We start from the raw sequence: 22,426 nt of genomic DNA on the forward strand, positions 1-22,426 counted from the left end.
GTTAAATGACAAAACTATAGGCCAATCGGGAATAAAATTTAACAACTTTGCTATGAAAGTACAATCACTCAAAGTAGGCAGATCATTGTAGAAAATGTTAACGAAAGGTAAACCTGTGTCACCTTTCAGAGTAACCAATGAACTCGTCCATGGATGCATTGACGGTCGTTGTTACAAGAATAGATATGGGTTACCCCATATCCAAAATATTCGACTTTTAATTTACTCCAGTTTTCACAAGAAAAAAAACTGTACATGTTATGAAACTGGTGTATAGTCCTTCATGTCTGTAGCAAATACCGTCACCAGCCTAAGCGTCACTAGCAAACAGTACACACACCTGTGCTTGCAAGACCAAATAGCCTAGGTCTACACACTTGCGATAAGATTGTCAATCGCATCTTCTCAGACCTTTTGCCGAGAAGTTAAGTACGATTGCAGGTGTTGTATATTAACCATTCCGTTATTTAAAAGAGACAGAGAGAGAAAAACACACAAAAATTAATCTTTTTTGTGTGTTTTTGAATTGATCGAGTTAATCGATAACTTAGCATAGCCGTTGTTTAAGATAACTCGAGACCCTTTAGTAAAGGGGGGGGGGGTTCTAAGTCACACCACAGGCACTTACATTCAAGCCCGTAGCAACAGTTTTCAAAGGGGGCAACCTCCAAAAAGAGTTGACAAGCAGAAATAAATAAATAAATTAACAACCTGTGCACCACCCTGTAAAATCCTATTGGGGGGGGGGGGGGGGGGGGCTTCGTCTAACTTTTCGGTACATTTTGATTTCTTTTAAATGTTTGATTTTCTGTATTTTGAACGTTTCCGCAACAAAAAGTGCGGGGGAGCTTCCAATGCAAATTAAAGAAAAAGTGAGCCCTCCCCCCTCCCCCACATACTACGGGACATTTTGAACCTTTCTCTTCATTGATTAAAATATCCCCATAATATAAGGAGATAAATAATAAATATTGTCCTTTATAAAAATTTTGATATTTTTTAGACAAAACTTGTACATGACAATTAATTGTCAGGTACAAATTTTGCATAAGAAATATCAATATTTTTGTAAAGGACAATATTCTCTTATGGATACTCCCTTTCATGACTTTTTATGCATACTTCTTAAAGTTAGTTACTTTAGAAGATGGTCCAAAAATGGCATAGCCGTACGTTCGTTCGCTGGAATCTTCCGACGATATCAAAGTGAACTATTTCATGTTACATGTGGGTGGTCGAGGCCCGGGACCGGTATTGTGAAGGTACACGGAGGAAGCAATAAGCAAAACTCTTTTTATAGAGAGCAGAAAGGGCAGAGATTGAAGTACTTAATATTTTATTGAAAATACTAGATGTAAAAAAATATATATATATTACAGAATAAACATTCTCTCTCTTCCTCTTTCCGCAAAAATAAAGGGGGTTCCAACGCCCGAACCCCCCCCCCCTCCCTGGATACGCCAATGGAGATTACGATACCTGCACGCTTAAGCCTCTTTTAATTCTGTTGTTAATTTTAAAGGCTAAATTACAATTGTGATAGATACCTAGATCAACATTTCATATTCATATCATTTCAAGGTCACGATTTTTCCTATCATTACAGCCTAATTAAGCAGACTTAAATAACGATGAAAATTAGAAAAAAAATTAAGATTAAACTTAATTACACCTTTGTAAACTCACTAAGTCTAGAAATTTTCTTTAAATTTCTTTTCGAAACGCATGCATATGGTCCACGTATTGCAGTCCTTTTTTAAAGGACAGCAACTTGTTATATTCATCAGAACTGTCCATTCTGATTTAAATTTACCATCCACTAGTGAAGAGAAAGGAGTACTTTTTCCCCAAAAGCAATAAGCAATACAGGTTTAATCTAATATTCTAAGAGTTGTTTTAGCACAACAATAACCAACAGAAAGGACTATGCAAACGAAAGTTCTATATTATAATCATGTTTTAAGGCTGAATCTGACGCAATCTGTTTTTTAAGAGACATGCAATTTTTATGATCATGATTGTAATAAAATAATTAAAAATATCCATTAAAGAAATCTTTTTTTTTTTTTGTAGTACATTTTACAAATATTTCTTACTGGTTACGTCATTATCTCGACATAAATCGAACAGATGTTGTGACTACTGCTTATTAAAGTCAATAAGAGCATACATAGATACAAACAATTTGATTTATCCACTGTATCCACCAGTATCCACTGGTAGGGAACTCGGTGTAATAAACGAAAAGTAACTCAAAGGAGCACTTTGGATTGCATAAGATTTTTTATTAAGATTTTAAAGTATACAGGCCTTTTAAGGACATTGGCAAGGTTCCTGGTTATTGTATAGAATTTTTCAAGAACTTTTGAGTAGGTTTAAATGTACTAAATAGGCTATATTCTGGATCGTTTTACCTACTAATCCAGCATTCTTTTTTAGATTTTGTCAAATTAGTGTTTTTACAATTCTTAATGCATTTCCTATGTAAAATGTTGATAAAAGGGACCTACATAAATTTTCACCATAATATTTCTTCAAAACCCATTTATTTCATACAGTTTTTGTATTGTATACATTATTGTAACTTCATTTCCTATGACTTCTAGATATTTTGGTTGAAAATGTATTTATAGAAAAAAGACATGGATATACCGGCACCGATCATCATTTTTGAGTTGCGTCCCTTAACAGCTAAAATTGGTCAAGTGACTGGTTGATTGTTTTTATCATGTAATTGACTGAATTGATTGAAATACATTGTCATAAAAATATTGACATGGATTTATTTTTAACTTTTATTCGTAATTACTAAGTGCTGATTCCTTCACACGACCTAAGAACTGTTCTCAGTCGGCATGGTCGACCTACCTTTCAGCATATGTCACATCTTTGCCCTTCCCAGCATACCGAGCATAACTATGGTAAATGACGACCTGTTTGCTCTTTGTCCCTGAATACAATGTACAACAAAGCCATTACTACTTTTCGTTCTTGCTGTATAGAAGATTCTACCCGTTGAAGGAAGTACACGTGCTTTTGTTTACCTCTATAACATACGCTTTACTGGTTTTCACCGCTTAGAGAATTCTACACGGGAGATCACTCTCAATCACTATTTTACAAGTGAAAAAACCCATGTATTAAACCTTTTTTCTCCGGAAAGCCCTGACTTGCCAATGTCCTTAAAGTGGGAATTTTTATAATTACCTTGGCTGTATTGTTGACATTGTCAATATAGCAATATTCAATGTCTCTATTATTAAAATTATTTTTTTTTTTCGGAGTTGTCATTTAATTTCTGACATAATTCTGCAAAAATGTAGAATTAGTAACAGAAAATTGTAAGTAGAAGCAATAGAAATTATGTTTTGCATTTCATGCTGTTGTTAATCACACATAATACCTTTATATTGTTTATTTTTCCTTTGTCGGTACTGCGCATTATTCTGATGAGAAAAATGAGATTGGACGAATGTTTGTTTGGACAAATCAAAAGTTCCAATATACATCATAATCTTAACCTCAGCAGCCTATTCCCAGGCATGAGTACATGTAAAATGTCTCTCAATTCTAATCATTTTGATTAACTACATATATATATATATATATATATATAGATAGATAGATAGATAGATAGATAGATAGATATATATATATATATATATATATATATATATATATATATATATATATATATATATATATATATATATATATATATATATATATATATATATATACACATTGTATATATATATAGGCTTACCGAGTATATAGCTGTGACTTTAATGAAGAAAGTGGTCTGGTAAAACTGATTGGCACTTTGCACATATTGTCGTCTTCTACATATTGTCGCCTGTGACAAGATGTGCCAAGACGAGCCTTTTTTCCTTCTGCAGTACGGACGACAAAATGTAGTTACACATCGGTACATTTTGTTGTCAACGAGAATATGTACTGTGAACATTTGCCCATTTTGTCGCCAATATATTGTTTTCAAGAATATTCGCTAAGGTCTTGAAGAGAGAGAGAGAGACTGAAACAAAGAAAGAATAAAACAGAGTCTATGAAAGAGAAAGAAAACAAGCAATAACGAAATTTAAAAAAAAACTAATCAGAAATTGTGTCCAGGATCGGTGTGCACTACTATGATGTGCAAAGATACCGGAATTCGGGATTATTTGATAAATCAACGTAATCTTTTGAGATCGAATGTTAATTTTTGTGTTCAATAGTAATAATTATCTGTGTATGTTTGTGTGATTCTTATATATGCATTGATAGTTGCTTCAGAATCTATAGACTAGATACATTCTTAAGTCATATTGTGAAATAGGTTAGAATATTTAGTCCATGCACATGATATCAGTGAGCCGAAGGTGATGAAAGTTCTTTTTTTAACAGATAGTGGGTGTGTTGTTATAAGTTTCAGAGAGAGAGAGAGAGAGATGTTCCTCGTCTAAAGGGTTCATTGCAGCTGCTTCACTGATTTTGAAAAAAATGAAAAATTAGCGATCTGATGAAAATTGAATGTATAAATGTATCATCATCATTATCCATTCTACTGTAACTCTAACAATTTGCATATGTCGCCAGCGACAATACATGTTATGTACATGTATAATTTTGCATCCTGCAACAATATGAAAGATGGACGACAATCTGTACATGCAGTAAGGATATGTACATTAACAGATTGTCGCCGGCGACATTTTCAGTGGCACGCAATACCACAGGACGAAAATAAGTACCGTCAACACCCTGTATCACTGCATATATTATCGTCCATCGGCACATCTTAACCCCGGCGACAATATGTACCGAGATGAGCCTTTTTTTTCTACTGCAGAATGGACGACAAAATGTACATTCACACATCGGCACATATTGTCGTCAACCATAATATGTTCTATGAAAATCTGCACATTTTGTCGCCAAAATATTGTTTTGAAAAATATTTTCTTGGGTCTTAAAGAGAGAGAGAGAAAAAAAAGCACACACAAACATAAAGACAGACAGACTTTATGATAAGTAAGTTAAGAAATAATGTGGAGAGAAATTTTTGTTCAGAAAATTGTGTCCAGGATAATTATACACAAATATGATATGCCAAGATAACAGAATTCTTGATTAATCTTATAAATTGTCTTATTTTTTCTCTGTACATGTATATACATTTGCAGATTGAATGTGTATTTTTGTTCAATAGAAATAATAATCTTTATTAATTCTCTTTTGTGTGATTCTTATACATGTACAGATATTATTTGATATTGGGGGTCGATATTTTTCAAAAGTCTTCCTAAAATGTCCGCTTATAATTATAAGAAGTTTATATAAATTCTTATAGAATTTATATAAATTCTTAAGTGTTTCTTCAGAAATATTGTGAAATCATTTCGATCTTTTAGTGGACTGGAAATCAGTGAGTCGAAAGTGATGAAATTAACTTTCTTTTTTAACAGAAAGCAGGCTCAGGGGCTATAAAACTTTTATCTCAGTCTCACTTTTCCACTATTAATTCCGTTTGTAGAAGTGAGACTGAGATCAAAAGTGAGCTCGTCCAAGTATTACTTTTACTCATATATATATAGATATATATATATTTAAAAGGTGGTCACTGCATCTGTTTCACTGCAGTTGAAATAATGACAAATCTATATAATAATATAAAACTGTTACTAAGTATTTCTTTAAAATCTTCTATCTTCAACAAAGAATTGTCTCAGTTTTTGGTCGTCTAAGAAGTACACTTAATTTGATTTGAATCTCATTTCTTTCATTTCCCTCTGTAAGAAATAGTCATTATCTTAAAAAGTGTTCTGTGAGAAGATTGTCCGTATCTGTGAAGTCTGACTTCGGGGCTATAAAACCTTATAGATGAGCTCATTTTTGACCTCAGTTTTACTTGATTTCGAAAAAGTGAGACTGAGATCAATAGTGAGCAGGTCTTAGTTTATGACCCCCAGAGCCTGATGTAAGAAAGGTCATACGTGTTGGACTTTAATGAACCAAGAAATGTTAAATTTCAAAGATTTAATACTTTGATCTTTATTTAAAAAAAAAAAAAAATGTACGAAAAAAAACAATCATTGTAAACAGCATTTGACGTATTTTATTTTCCAACTATGCCTGGATTCCCAGCATTAATCCGGGAATATATGTAAAGTGCCGGGTTATGCCCCTCGGGTAGTGTGTAGTAATTCTGACCGTCAGCACTCCAACAAATAGCCTCGCCAAGTCCTACGTTATGGTATGGAACTTCAACAGGTTGTTTAGTTAGTGACTTCATGACGTCACCACCATCAATCTTCCAGTAAAAGATGTTGGATTTTGATTTGATAAGGAGTTCGCTACCATCCATAGAAATATCGCCTGAGACTGGGTCATGGTGGTGGGTATGAATGGGAAGAAACTGGGTCGACTCGATGTTGACTGGGTTAGGGTTTCCCCAGGCGCTGCTTGGAAGATGGGAGATCATTCCACGTCCGCTGTATATTACACCTACGAGGTACACCTCTCCTTGTGGATCCACCATTAGCGTTTGTGATTCGTCCTCTGACCATCTTAAGCAGAGAATTAACTTATAATTACTAGTACTTGACGTGTCATCCGACTTTTATGATTAAATAAATTGTAGAGAAATATGTATTACTGTAATAATTTATCCTTGTATTGAAACAATTTGCTTAAGATGCCTCATTCATCTTGTTTTGTCATTAACTTTTAGGATTGAAATGGCATTTTGAAAAATAACAATGATTAATACTCAAATGCTTTTTATTTTGCATCTTTAATTCAATTTATTTCTTTTATGAATAAAAAAAAATACGTAGCAGAGGCTGTTTTGCTTTTGAATGCATTATCTATGGATAAAATCAAGTCTTAAGATAATTCTGATTGACCGCCCATACTAGCTTCTATAGATTAACTTCATAAAATATACAAGCATCAGTCAAGCTTTGTTCTTACGTGTATCGAGCGGTGGAATCGAGAGGTAGAACTTGATCCATGTTAATGACGTCTGGTTCTAGGACTCTGTAGATTGTGTTGGCCGAGGAAGAATGTCTCTCTCCAGAATCAGCGATGTAAATACAGCTAGAATCTCCACACGGACCAACAGCAATGTCCTCCCAATCATGGTTGGTTGCATTAGCAATCTTTAAGGTAGAGATCAGAGCCCCGGATGTTGCATTTATTGCATAAATGTATGGACCTCCTGCTCCATCGTTATGGGTATATAGGACATTTTTGAATGTTCGGCTGGGTGCTAGCCCGGATGCATCGGTTAGGTTTCGAAAGATAACATGGGCAACAAGTTTTCCAGCAGCAAATGATGGAACTGAGAAAAAATAATATATTTTTTCTATTTATATCATACATTTATATTTTTTCAATATCACTTGGAAAATATCTTAATTAATTGCAATGTACTTTTAACATGCAGTAATTAGTTCAAATGTAAAATATTTCAGGTACTTAAGCACGGATGGGAAATACGAGTTTCAAGAGAGAGACATGTAGATTTAGTTCTTTAATGTTTTTTTTTTATTCGTTTACTTTTGAATTTTTATTTGTTTGTTTATTTTCCAATTAGATGTATCAATATTCATTTTTCCCAAAACTGTTAATTTGTTAATTGTGAAGAATTGATAAGTCATCAATATTGATCCTTTTAGAAACCCTATACAGCACAAACAAGTTCATGAATACAATAAATACAGTGTTTATAAAGAACATAAAAGCCAGTTATTTGAATGAATAAAAACTTTTGAAGACAATCTCTTTTTAAATATAGCTAATGTAGGACAAATTTTCACCCAAGGACTGAATAATTAAGGTATCTACATTTAGCGATACTTTTAGATGAATAACAGAATGTCCTGATTTTAAAATGGCTGTAATTATGAACAAGCTGTGTATCTGTCTAACATAATCTAAATGATTTTAGGTTAGTTTCTTAAAGTTTGCAATGCCGACATTTAAAAATTAAAAAAAAAATCTTAATATCGTTGGAAAAAAGATTGCAATCTTTCATTTGTACCTTAATATTCGGAACACAGGTAAGAAGTTCCAAAGCTTATGAAGATTGTATAAAATTCAAGAAATATTTTAATGATTGAATGATTCAATGATTTACCTTCTAAATTGTCTATTGCCTGGCGTTTCAATGCAAGTGTGGCTGTAATGCTCAGCAGCAGGCAAAGTAACATGCCGTCCATGTTGATTTTAATAGAACTGCGTACAGATAACAAGGACCTTGATCCCTATCAGAGTTTGAATTGATATATTAATAACGGTCACGACAGAATAGTGTGCAGTTATCAACCCATTAACGTAGGAAAGACGTATGCTATGTAACAATATTTTCATTTGCTGTTTTTTTTTTTTACTAAACCAACCATGAAATTGCCATTTTTGCGCATAGTCATGCGTAAAAATAATTTTACACGTAGAAACTTGCGAAAATGTGACGCCATATTGAGACTAGGGCAATGGTAACGAAAATTTGACGAAATAGGGTAGCAAAACACTAAAATCTTCAGTAACTGTTTTGTTGGTTTGAAATATTTTAAATGTAAAATGTAAGGAATTTTATGTAACAGTTGACTCCTTGTTGACCATTTTTAGAAGCCATCACAAAGTATATGAAAATCAATGCAGATTTTCAGCAACATCAAAGTAAAGGGTAAGTATTGCGTCGAACTATTTTTTTTCTCAAAATCTCTCAGTCATATAGAGAAATATATAAATGACCAATGAAAATGGATAGGTCCTCAAAAGAATGAGAAAACAGAGTAAATATCTGATAGTTAAACTTGTATAAACATTACCTAGAATATGAATAAAGTGAAGTGTTAATAAAGTAAAATATTGCAAAGGGTAGGTAAAGCTATGAAAGAAATTTTTAAGAATTAAAGTGATATTTTTATGTCCTCGTATCGAAGATTGGGGGTATATAGTTTTTGCCCTGTCCGTCCGTCTATCTGTCTAGTTGTCTGTCTGCCGGTCTGTCTGTTTGTCCGCAAAAACGTTAACCTTGCCCATAACTTGATTGGTTGGAGCTATGACTTTCGTTCTTCACATGTATTTCACACCTTTCTTTGGGTACCATCATATTTGACCTTTTGACCTTGACTATGGAGTTTGACCCACTTTTGCAAAATTTTATGAGACTTTAACCTTGGCCATAACTTTTGAACAGCTGGAGCTAAGGCTTTCATATTTAAAATTTCTATTTCTTTTCACAAGACCTTCCTTTGAATACCAACCACTTTGACCCTTTGACCTTGACCTAGGAGTTTGACCTACTTTTTGAAAACCTTAACCTTGGCCATAACTTTTGAATGTTTAGTGCCAGGACTATCATACTTCACATATGTAATCCTTGAGACAAGACCTTCCTTTGGATATCAACCACTTTGACCCTTTGACCTTGACCTAGTAGTCTGGCCAACTTTCGAAAAACTTTAACCTTGGCCATAACTTTTGAATGTTTGGTGCTAGGACTATCATACTTCACATATGTAATCCTTGAGACAAGACCTTCCTTTGGATACCAACCACTTTGACCCTTTGACCTACCTAGTTGTTTGATCTACTTTCGAAATACATTAACCTTGGCCATAACTTCTGAATGTTTGGTGCTAAGACTATCATACTTCACATATGTAATCCTTGAGACAAGACCTTCCTTTGGATACCAACCACTTTGACCCTTTGACCTACCTAGTTGTTTGATCTACTTTCGAAATACTTTAACCTTGGCCATAACTTCTGAATGTTTGGTGCTAAGACTATCATACTTCACATATGTAATCCTTGAGACAAGACCTTCCTTTGGATACCAACCACTTTGACCTTTTGACCTTGACCGAGTAGTTTGACCTACTTTTGAAAAACTTTAATCTGCCCATACCTTTTACATATTTGGTGCTACAGCTTTCATACTTCACATGTGCATTCCTTGGGAGACTTTCCTTTGGATACCAACAGTTTTGGCATTGACCTTGTCCTTATTTTAAAGAAAACTTTAACATTGGCCATATCATATGAACGTTTGGTTATAGGGCTTTCACATTTCACAAACATGTGTATCTCATGTGACAAGACCTTCCCTTGAGGCCTCATTTGAATATGACCTTGAGGTTTTAATTACAGTGTACTTTTAAAAAACTTTAATCTTAGCTTTAACATTTGGATAGTTGGAGCTAGGGCTTTCAAATTTCACAGGAATATTTCTTGAGACAAGACCTTTCTTTGGGTACCAACATTTTTTATCTTTTGCCCTGGAGTTTGACTTGCATTTGAGAAACTTTAACCTTCGCCATAAGCTGCCATACGGGGGCATCAGTGTTTTACAAACACACTTTGTTTAATCTATAGTTTTGATGAAAACATCTGGTGGTTATCCTCTATTTTGTACTTAGTTTTCAGTCTATTAAATTTCCCTTCATCAATAACAAGAAACTCCATTCCCTTGACTTACTGTGTCAATTTTATATGAATATTTTTTATGACTTGGCAACTTGAACTTTTAGAAGTTCTTCTTGTATGAAATATTTTGCTTACTGGGTCATCAACAAAATAACTTAAATATATTCATGTCTGCTGGATTGCTACTCGTCTTATTTTCTTTGGAATTTCGGCTTCGCCAAAGAAACAAACTAATTTTGTTTCAGCCTATATCACTTTTCATATTTTTTAAAAATCTGTCTCCTTTCAGGAAATCCTTAAAATGACTCCAGTATTTGAGTTTACTTTATATTTGTTTTTCTTCAGAATTTGATGAATATCTGCAGGAGTATTTTGAAAGGTTCAATCAATTGAAATTTTGGAAAAAAAAAAAAAAAAAACATGATCAACGCAAAAAAATTGAATGTTTCTAATTGGCTACATGTATTTCAGATAATCAAGGAAAATTGTAAGAACGGCTATTGCTCTTAATGTAAAAGAACATAACAAGAGAATGTTTCTGAATATACGAGTGGCAACTTCAATAAAAATGGATTAGTTATTGTCTATTGAAACTTTTATATTCATCCAAATATATTTTAGAGTATGCCATGATACTCATGAAGGCTTTTAGGGGTCTTTTCTCGCACCGCTCTGTGTAATAATTTAGACCACTTGAATCCTCTAACATGCCCTAGTACTAGTTTCTCTTCTTTAGTTGAAAGCGCTCTCTCGATCTCTCTCTTGATTTTATCGTCCATCTTTCAGACGTCAACCAATACTTGGTCATTGTCATAATGGTAAACATGGGGATTAGTATATCAATGTTGATCGCAGTTTCCTCACTGATTTTTCCTTTTCATTCATGACGGGCCACTAAGAGGTGATCTAGCCCAAAAGGCTCCACCAATCAATGAATAACCTGTTGCCAACTGGAAAGTAAAGTACAAGGGGACAATGTACAAGTACTATTCATGTAAATGCATCACATCCCAAAACAAAACATTATGTGTTTTTTAAATAATATTTTAAATTGACTGAGGCACAAGAAGACATTAAGGAGTTTCCACAGGCACTTGGGGCATGAAACCCCCTTTTAAAATCTGGGATTTACACACCTTTTTCCTATTTGTATATTCTGATATGCACTACATGTTATCAAAATTGTATCCCTTTTGCCTCTTTAAGCTGTTTTAAAAGATCTCGTTTTCAGCCGATACATAAAGAGACTTCCTTTCTTCTCTATACACGGACACTTGAGCATGAGCAGTACACCGCTTGTGTCGAAATTAATGGAATTTCTCTTCGACATTATAAATAAATAAATAAATAAATAAATAAATATATATATATATATATATATATATATATATATATATATATATATATATATATATATATATATATATATATATATATATATATATATATATATATATATATATATATATATATATAAACAACATCCTGAGTATAAGTGACACTTTCAAATTCATGACAAGTTAAGGATATCTGTTTAAGGTGTAATGACTAAAAATGAAAGGAAACTTAAAAATTAAAAAATATAATTTAATTACTATCTTTTCCCCACAAGATTTCCAACTAAACCTTGGTTCCCAGTATTGATACGGGAATATATGTAAAGTGCCGGATTGAGCCCTTCAGGTAGTGTGTAGTAGTTCTGACCGTCAGCACTCCAGCAAATAGCTTCACCATCTACCTCATCATGGTAGGGAACTTCAATAGGATGTTTAGTTAGGGACTTCATGACGTCACCACCATCAATCTTCCAGTAAAAGATTTTGGATTTTGATTTGATAAGAAGTTCGCTACCGTCCATAGAAATATCGCCTGAGACTGGGTCGTGGTGGTGGGTATGAAGAGGAAGGAACTGGATGGACTCAATGTTGACTGGGTTAGGGCTTCCCCAGGCGCTGCTTGGAAGATTGGAGACCATTCCACGTCCACTGTGTATTACACCGATGAGGTACACTTCACCGTTTGGATCCACCATTAGGGTTTCTGATTCGTCCTCTGACCATCTACAGAAAATTCTGATTTCTTATCTGAGGTTTGGTTTTAATTCATGAAAATACAGAATAGAAAAATATTCTTAGATTTGATATATTTATTGATATAAAGATTCACTAAAGTTGTCTCCATTCTCATGTGATATCATCTACTTAAGAAGAATTTATTGATCCTCTGCTAAAAAAGATGGCTCTACAATTATTTCAGTACATCATCTTTGGATGAAACCACGTCTTCAATTGATTTCGATTTCAAATACCGTATAAGTGGAATTTTAGCGAGACGCAAATTTAGCGATTTATTCTTAAAAATCTATATAATTTTTAGCAAGAAGTAATTTTTGCCATTTTATATTGCCAACAACAGAAGCTCTTACAATCGATACGCAATTAATTTTTAGCGATATTCAATTTTAGCGATCTCAACACCCTCGCTTTTAAAGTCACAATTGAATCCTCATTAAAAGTTCAGCTTATACGGTAATTGGCGTTAATTTTAAAAATGAGGAGGTGGAGGCTTGTGTAAAAAAAAAAATCAGTCATAAGTTTAGAACAAAAGCATTAAGCTTATTTTACGTGTATCGAGCCGTGGAATCAACAGGTAGCACTTGATCCATACTTATAACGTCTGGTTCCAGTACCCTGTAGATCTTGTTGGCTGATTTTGAATGTCTAGAACCAGAATCAGCGATGTAAATACAGCTAGATTCTCCACACGGACCAACAGCAATGTCCTCCCAATCATGGTTGGTGGCATTAGCAATCTTCAATGTGGAGATCAGAGCCGCAGATGTCGCGTTTATTGCATATATGTATGGACCTCCTGCTCCATCGTTGTGGGTGTAAAGGACATCCTTGAATGTCTGACTGGCTGCTAGCCCGGATGCATCGGTTAGTTTTTGAAAGATAACATGGGCAACAAGTTTTCCAGCAGCAAATGACGGAACTGAGAAATAAAAATTTTTTTCTACTTATATCATACATTAATTTTTTTTCAATATCACTGGGAAAATATCTCAATTAATAGTAATGTACTCTTAACATGCAGTAATTAGTTTAAATGTGAAATATTCAAGGTACATAAGCATGGATGGGAAATACAAGTGTCAAGTGAGAGACATGTAAATTTAGTTCTTTAATTTTTTTTTTTTTTTTATTATTTGTTCGTTTACTTTTGTAGTTTTATTTGTTTGTTTATATTCCAGTTAGATGTGAAAATGTTTATTTTCCCCACACTGCTAATTTTTAATTGTGCAGGATTGATATGTCATCAATATTGAACCTTTCAGAAACCCAACACAGCACATATAAGTTTATGCATACATAATGTTGATAGGGAATATTAAAGCCAGTCATTTTAACGAGTAAAAGCTTTTAAAACAATTCCTTTTTAGATACAACTAATACTGCTCACTCTAAGGACTGCATAATTAGGGTATCTCTACATTTAAGATGTTTTAGATGAATAACAAAATATCCTGATTTTAAAATGGCTGTAACTCTGAACAAGCTGTATATTAGTAACTGTTTAATATAATCTAAATGAATTTAGGTTAGTTTTTTAAAGTTTGAAAAGGAGATATTTTAGGCAAAATCTTAATACCGGTGGAAAAAAGATGGCAACCTCTCATATGTACCTTAACTCTTTGAACACAGGTTAATATTATACAGTTCCAAGGTTTATGAAGATTGTGTAAAATTTAAAAAAAATATTTTTAATGATTTAATGATTTACCTTCTAAATTGTCTATTGCCTGGCGTTTCAACGCAAGTGTGGCCGTAATGCTCAGCAGCAAGCAAAGTAACAAGCCGTCCATGGTGGTTCTACAATATGTAATTGAACTGCGTGCAGATAACAAAGACCTTGATCCCTACCAGAGTTTGAATTGATATAGTTTAACGGTCACGACAGAATAGTAAGTATAGTCATGTAATTATCAACCCATTAACGTTAGAAAGACATATGTTATGCAACAATATTTACATTTGCTGTAATTTTACTAATCCAATTATTGAATTGTCATTTTTGTGCATAGTCATGCGTAGAAATAATTTTACACGAAGGAAATCGCGAAAATGTGACGCCATAGTTAGGATATCGCAATGGTACCGAAAATATAACGAAATAGCGCAGCAAAAATAAAATGTCCAGTAACTGTTTTGTTGGTTAGAAATATTTTAAATGTAAAATGTAAGGAAGGTTTTCTAACAGTTGACTCCTTGTTGACAATTTTAGAAACGATCACAAGGTATACGAAAATCGATGCATATTTTCAGCATCGTCAAAATAAAGGGTAAATATTGTGTCGAACTATTTTTCTTTCTCAAAATCTCTTAGTCATATATGAAAATATATAAATTACCATTGAAAATGGATAGGTCTTCAAAGAAAGAGAAAACGGAATAAATATCTGACGGTTAAATATGTATAAACATTATCTACAATATGAATAACGTGAAGTGTAAGTAAAGTAAAATATTGAGAAAGGGACAGGTAAAGATGATTTATTTTAATCAAACTATCTATTCAGTTTTAAAGTTTTGATTAAAACCTCTGGTGATTATTTTCTATATTTGTACTTATTTTTCATTCTATTAATGTCCCTACATCAAAGGGTTTTTATCACATATCTAAATTTCTTAAAAATGAAACACCATTATACTCTTGAAACATATAATTATTGTTTAATTATGAAATAATGTTGAAAACGGACGTAATTAGACGATAAAACGCCCGGAATATAGGTGTCAATGGTCAATAGAACTCGTAAAGCTTATCGTAAGAAAAAATATATTGAATAGATTTTTACGCTAAATAAATAGAATACACAATATGGCTGGTTGAAATTTTGACATCGACTATATTCCTTTGGTTATGGACGGTCAATCTTTAATGTATGAACGTCTAGCAGAGAGAAATAACCAGAAAATATGCCGACAATTGGAGAGGTCACCGAAGACGAAGCCGTTGACAACTCGGGACTTCGACTAAATAGAACGAATTACTAAAGTTTAACTTCGTAAACATTTATAAATTTGGGAATTTTAAATTCTCCTTCATTATTATTTTAATCAATTATATATGAATAAATCCTGTATATCATGTACTACAAATGAAACTTATATTATTCTTCAATGGCGCCGTACGCAATTACGAAGCTCACAACATTCCTATACGATTCTGTTCGACTTTTAAAAAATGCGTGTTTTCATTTATTATTTTTTAAAGGTATCTTTCCTTAAAATATTATATAGGAGAGAAAAAAATCGTGATCGATAAACGATTGTTCTGAATGGAGATAAACGCCATCGCATTTGCAGAAAAAGGCCCCCTTTCATCTCTCGAAGTCCAGGAAATGTGGAAAAAAATTTCTTTCTGAAACCTTTCTTGTGCACTTTTTTGCATCCTAAAGCCATAAATTATACCTTACTAACTGTCAATTATCCAATTATCTCTTAATTATTTTCTAACAGGTTTAATAGACACAACAAATAAGCCCTTTTGTATACACAATAAGTTCCCTCGCTTGACCAGGATTGACACCTATGACGTCAGAGCAATGGCGCGTAACATCGGCGATCAAAATATGCATATTGAGAAATGCAAACTTTGAACCACTGAAACATCAAAAGTATTAATTTTCTATCAAAGATTTTTAAATATATGATTTTAATAGTATTTAAACTTTGTCATATCCAAAAATTTTGAGACGTGATTAAAAACCCTTTAAAGAAAAATCAACAAAAAAAATGGATGTTTCAAATTGGTCTCATCTATTTCAGATAATTAAAAGAAAATGCAGTATCATTCATTCATTCATTCATTTGAATCTCTTCACCATTTTACAATAGTATACAGAGACTTACAACATATGGGTGATTTAATACATAACAATAGCATGCGTGAATCATAAAGAACAAAATTAGTACGTTGCTATAAATGTGAAGCATGGGAATTCTACGCCGGGGAGCATATTTTATTTATTTTCTTTATAAACGAGCACATTTTTCTCAGAAAACAGTGTTTATTACTACTCATGATGTTTTTAAAACTAATTATATTTTCTTAAATCTTATGTTTTTCTATTAAACATAGCATTCTTTCTTTTTGTAGTGAAGTACACATTAGTATATAATGAAATTCATCTCCGATTTCTTTTAGATTACAATGGGAACAAATTCTGTCATGTCTTGGTATATTAAGCCAGCGTCCGCTTTCAATTGGTAAATGATGGTTACAAGTTCGGAATCTACAAAATATACATGTAGTTAAATCCTTTTATGATAAAACATTAAGATAGTTTTCAAACTTTAATTCGTCTTTGTATATTCTATAATTTAATGCTTTAGGTGAGGTTTGAAGAGTTGATTGCCAACTTTGCTTGAATTGATCAATTAATGTGAGTTTAACTTTCGCCTTGAACCATTTTGTATTATTTGAGCTTTGTTCGAGCCAAATATTAGATAGTCCACAATTATTCAGAATATTTCCAATATTTTAAAAGCAGCTGATTTTCCCTCCTATTTCTTGATTTATAATAAAGCCGTATTTGTAGCATAAATTGGCAATTTTTGTCTCCTTTCCAGTAATTAATTTTGACCAGTAAGATATCATGCGTGTTTTTTTTTTAATTCCCATGGGGTATCGACCAAGCTCACCATATATCATGAAATCTGGGGTTGAATCTTTTAAATGGAGTAAAACTTTACAGAATTATAGGTGAACCCTTTCTATAACTGCATTATTTGAAAACCCCCACACTTCACATCCATATAACAATATAGGTTGAACGATTTTATCAAACAAATCGAGTTGACACTGTATTGATAGATTATGTAATCTTTCTTTCTTTAATACTTCATATAATGCTTTTGTTGCTTTTTCAGCTATTTTCTTTTTTGCTGATTTAAAAGAGCCGGATTTACATAATATAACTCATAAGCAGTAGCAAAAACGGCTTTTGCTCTGAATGTAAAAGAACATAACATGAGAGAGTGTTTCTGAATACGAGTGGCCACTTCAATAAATAAAAAATGGATTAGATATTGTCTTTGACTTTATATTCGTCCAAATATATCTAAGAGTATGCCATGATACTCATGATGGCTTTTAGGGGTCTGATATTGTACCTCTCTGTGTAATAATTTAGAACACCTGAATCCTCCAAAATGGCCTAGTACTAGTTTCTCGTCTTTAGTTAAAAGCGCTCTCTCTCTCTCTCTCTCTTCTGATATTTGCGTCCATCTTTCAGACGTCAACCAATACTCTGTCATTGTCATAATGGTAAACATGAGGATAAGTATATCAATGTAGACCGCAGTTTCCACACTCATACGCCCGAATTTTCCTTTTTATTCATGACGGGCCACTACGATGTGAACTAGCCCGAAGGGCTCCATCCATTAATGAATAACATGTTGCCAAATGGAAAGTAAAGTACAAGGGGACAATGTACAAATACCCCCCACATAACTGCACCACATCCTCCCCCAAAAAACACATGTTTTTATAAAATAATAATTTTTGAAATCGATTGAGGAAAAAGAGGACATTAAGTAGTTTCCACAGGCACTTGGGGCATGAAACCCCCTTTTAAAATCTGGGATTTACACACCTTTTTCCAATTTGTATATGCTAATATGCACTACATGTTATCGAAAATGTATCCCCTTTGCCTCTATGAGCTGTTTTAAAATATCTCCGCAGCGTCATTTTCAACCGATACATAAAGAGACCTCTTGTTTTCTCTATACACGCACACTTGAGCAGTACACCGCTTGCCCACTTTGTGTCGAAAGGAATCAAATTTCTTTTTTGACTTTTTTAATATATATAAACGACAAGCTGAGTATAAGTGACACTTTCAAATATACGTCAAATGAAGGACATCTCTTGAATGTGTAATGACTACAAATGAAAGGTAACTTAAAAATTAGAAAAATATATAATTTAATTACTATCTTTTCCCCACAAGATTTCCAACTAAACCTTGGTTCCCAGTATTGATACGGGAATATATGTAAAGTGCTGGATTAAGCCCTTCAGGTAGTGTGTAGTAATTCTGACCGTCAGCACTCCAGCAAATAGCTTCATTACGTCCTCCGTTATGATAGGGAACTTCAACGGGTCGTCGAGTGAGTGACATCATACATGTAACGTCACCACCGTCAATCTCCCAGAGAAAAACATGGGATTTTGATTTAATAAGGAGTTCGCTACCGTCCGTGGTTATATCGCCTGAAACTGGATCGTGGTGGTGATTCGTATGGATTGGAAGGAACTGGGTGGACTCGATGTTCACTGGGTTAGGGTTTCCCCAGGCGTTGTCTGGGAGATGGGAGATCATTCCATGCCCTTCGTTAGCTGCACTTATCAGGTACACCTCTCCACTAGGATCCACCATCAGTGTCTGTGATTCTTCTTCCGACCACCTAGAGGAAAGAATGTATTAATAATTGCGCACTATAACTTGACATCGTAACAAAAATTTCTATTTATTGGATCAATAGTAAGAATGTATTTAAATTATAATTAACAAAATGAATCCTGTGAAGCCGGAAGGGCTTCTCTGTAGATTTGATCACGTACCAACCTTCTGACATATTGTGGAGATTGTGAATTATTCAAATCATAGACTCCGGAGAAAAATGGCGCGAAAACAAGGGATCAGTTTTACGTGAGAATATAAAATATTATATATTTTTTTTTTAATTTTAAAGGTTTTCTTAGAGTCTTGCAATAGGTGGGGTCAGAATATTGCGTCGCCATACTCATGGGAGTAAAGTTGGATGAAGTCTTTTGAAGGGCTAAAGTGACTCAGGTGAGAGTTGTGGTACATGGACTTCTTTTGACAGTAGTGGACGGTTTACGCTGAATCGATCTACTTTTTTTTTTTATTTTATTTTTTTATTGTTTTTTTTTTTTATTTAGTCAAGGTCAATTCTCTAAACAAAATCAAACCTAAGTAGCTGTGATTGTTTATGAATTGCTGATTTTTTCTGATAGAGAGTTTTAACCTTCACAGTATCTCCGTACCGATAGAGCGCTCGCTCCGTAATCGGAAGGTTATGGACACTCCCATGAAAAAATTCATTATGAAAGTACGGATAGCCCTTACATTAAAAAATGAACAGATGTCTATAAACACCAGCGTCATAACTGATTGATTTAACAAGCATTCGTTTAGCAGTTTTAATATCATCCAAAGATATTCTGAGAGGTAGAGTGTTCGCGATGATATACATAAAGGGGTACCTCTTCGCCCCTTTCTAGTGTGTAATAATTTCGACCAGCTGAGTCCCAAGCAATAGCCTCCGAGTTTCTCTTCTTCAGCGGAAAGCTTTCTCTCCCCTGAGAACTACCCAAAGTCTGCAATATATCTCCATTTATCATGTTCCAATGATACACATGATCCTTCATGAGGATTAGAATTTGATGTCCATCTTTTGAGATGTCCCCCGATACTGGGTCTGCGTCATGATGATAAACATGGCGGGTGGGAACATCTAGCTTAGTATTTGTATTAATGTCGACATTTGTACGACCCCAGTCACTGAGATTAACACGCCCAATTTTCCCTGTCCCTCCATGATGTGCCGCCACGACGTACACTAATCCAAAAGGGTCCACCATTAACGTATTCGAACGATCATGTTGCCAACTGGAAAGGAAGTATAATGTACATTTTCTATTAATCTAACTCACAGCAACTCGTTTCAAATCATTTGTCCTTTCAAAACATTTTTTTTTAAAAAAGGCATAAAGAAATCACGAGCGTCTCAGAAAGTTTGCACTTTCTAGAAATACAATGATGATAAATATATGTTATCAAGTTTTCTACAAAATAAGAAGTTGTCAAGAATTCTAAACTTTGTATTTCACATTTTCATTTTTTTTTATATGTTATTAAAATCAGAAATCTAAAAGTTGTTTTAATTTTTAAGCATATTAATGTTGATTTAATGCTAAGGGATATGTATCGATAACACTATGTTCTCACTAGTTTGTATGAATTCTCTTGATGCATGTACATTGATAAATTTCTAGTAAACTCCAAATTCGATCTATATATTAAGAGTAAATTTACTTGGTCTGGACTTTATCTTTCAGCGGAAGTATCTGATCCGAGTAGATGAAATCCGGTTCCTGCACTCTGTAGACCACGTTTGGATTTTCCCCAATGTAGATACAGCTGGTGTTCCCACACGGCCCCACTGCTATATCCTCCCAGTCATGGTTGGTTGCCGGGTAAATTCTCAGTCTTGCGATAAGGGTGGCAGTGGATGCGTTGATGGCGTAGATGATGGGGCGGTGGTTGTGGTCAGCGCCATTATTGTGAGTGTACAGGACGCCATGATATGCTTACGACTTGCGGCCAAACCTGAGGCCTTGGAAATTTCTCTTGAAACTGTTCCTAGGGATTCACCATTTCTAAATGTCGGTGCTGGAAATATAAAGCTTGTTTGTATGCATAATTATTTAGAAAAAGAAGTTCTTGTAAGCTTGAATGTTTTAAAGTAATACATTCAATTAAATAAGATCCTTTCCAAAGAAACTACATGTAACTTGAAGCGAATTTATTTGTACATGTTTCTGTCTATATATACTGATCGTTAAAGCATGCATACGCTTGGTTTTATTTCATTGTTTTGAAAAATAACAGGAGACTCAAAAAATATATAAATTAATTTTAAAAATTGTAATGGAAGAAATATAAATTGATTAATTTTAAGCTGTTCGGCCTTACTGTTGGCTGTTCAACCTTAGATTTAAATATTCAACAGAATCTAACTTGAGAATTCATGTTGGGGTAGTACTAATTTAATAATTTAACCCCAACTCACATTGTTTCTACGAACAACTAATTTTAAACGGGGTCACTTGAGTGTTCGCCATAACGGAAAGAAGACAATATACTAGTACTGGATAAGTCATGGTTTTCTCTGTATCACAATCCATGTTATTTCCAAATGTGAGTAAGGATTTCGACTCAAGGTCATGACATAGAGGTCAAGGTCACTGGCAACTAAGATTCAGATATTTGATACTGTTCAGAGCAAAGTATAAAATCAATTTAAATCAACAAACGATATATACTGTATAAGAAAAAAAATATTTATATTCCAAAAGATATATATCTGTCAAAATTTAAAAATGAATTACGGCATTTCATGTATGTAATAGTTTAGTCAATTTAGATAGATTTGGGGAAAGGTCAGTTAACCTCAACACAAAGTGCTCAATCACATGTCCCTCAAATCTCACTACAGATGAACAGAAAGCTAGGCGGCGTTTACATTACTTTATACTTGATTTCGCCGTGGCAATTTTCAATCCACACCAAACACATGCCGTTAAGATAATTTAAACAGAAAATATACTCGAAGACTTTAAACTTATTTACTTATTACATGTATGTATATATACAAGCATATATATGTAAATATTGTACACTACAAGAAATATCTTACCTTCTCCAGAAGAAATCTCACAAAGGTGAAATAATTGAATTCCTATCTGAAAGATCGTCAGAGTGAGAGGCATACATGTAGTTGTAAAATAATGAAAACATGTCGATGTATTTGATAAGAAATAATGCAGTAATGACCTTAATCGAGGTCATATTGGTGTAATCAAGGCTATGCATAAAATAATTCAATATGTTTCACCTGATTTTACTTTATAATATCCCATGTTTAATTAAATAAATTAAATCTTTTAAGTATCCATTTTACGATAAAGATTTCGATAGCACTTGTGTTATATGACACATCTTTCACTGATGAATAATTTTTTTTAAAAAACGCATGCTTTTTAAACGGAAGAATCCAGAATGAGTTTTTAGGAAATTCCATATACATTGTGTACGACAGCCAACTGCTTATTGCCAACTGCTCACTGCTTACTGCCAACTGCCAATACTCAAAGTCTAAATGACACT

At 33.5% G+C, this 22,426-nt stretch overlaps 2 protein-coding genes and 1 pseudogene across 2 annotated transcripts; all 3 read right to left on the reverse strand.

Moving 5' to 3' along the window:
- Window positions 1-6,106: 6,106 nt before the first annotated feature.
- Window positions 6,107-8,246, reverse strand: LOC133200655 (uncharacterized). The gene is made up of 3 exons (XM_061336430.1): window positions 8,141-8,246; window positions 6,973-7,342; window positions 6,107-6,566 (listed from the first exon to the last, which is right to left on the reverse strand). Exons 1-3 carry the CDS (start codon window positions 8,220-8,222, stop codon window positions 6,116-6,118), a joined length of 903 nt encoding a protein of 300 aa, XP_061192414.1. The 5' UTR covers window positions 8,223-8,246; the 3' UTR covers window positions 6,107-6,115.
- A 3,785-nt stretch (window positions 8,247-12,031) lies between these two features.
- Window positions 12,032-14,302, reverse strand: LOC133200548 (uncharacterized). The gene is made up of 3 exons (XM_061336332.1): window positions 14,221-14,302; window positions 13,062-13,431; window positions 12,032-12,497 (listed from the first exon to the last, which is right to left on the reverse strand). Exons 1-3 carry the CDS (start codon window positions 14,300-14,302, stop codon window positions 12,032-12,034), a joined length of 918 nt encoding a protein of 305 aa, XP_061192316.1.
- A 5,381-nt stretch (window positions 14,303-19,683) lies between these two features.
- LOC133200549 (uncharacterized) lies at window positions 19,684-22,029 on the reverse strand (annotated as a pseudogene).
- Window positions 22,030-22,426: the final 397 nt, after the last annotated feature.

Source organism: Saccostrea echinata, unplaced genomic scaffold (genome assembly GCF_033153115.1).
Source record: "Saccostrea echinata isolate AGI-Se365-2 ecotype Australia unplaced genomic scaffold, CSIRO_AGI_Sech_v1 ptg000040l, whole genome shotgun sequence".
NCBI classification, from domain to species: domain Eukaryota; kingdom Metazoa; phylum Mollusca; class Bivalvia; order Ostreida; family Ostreidae; genus Saccostrea; species Saccostrea echinata.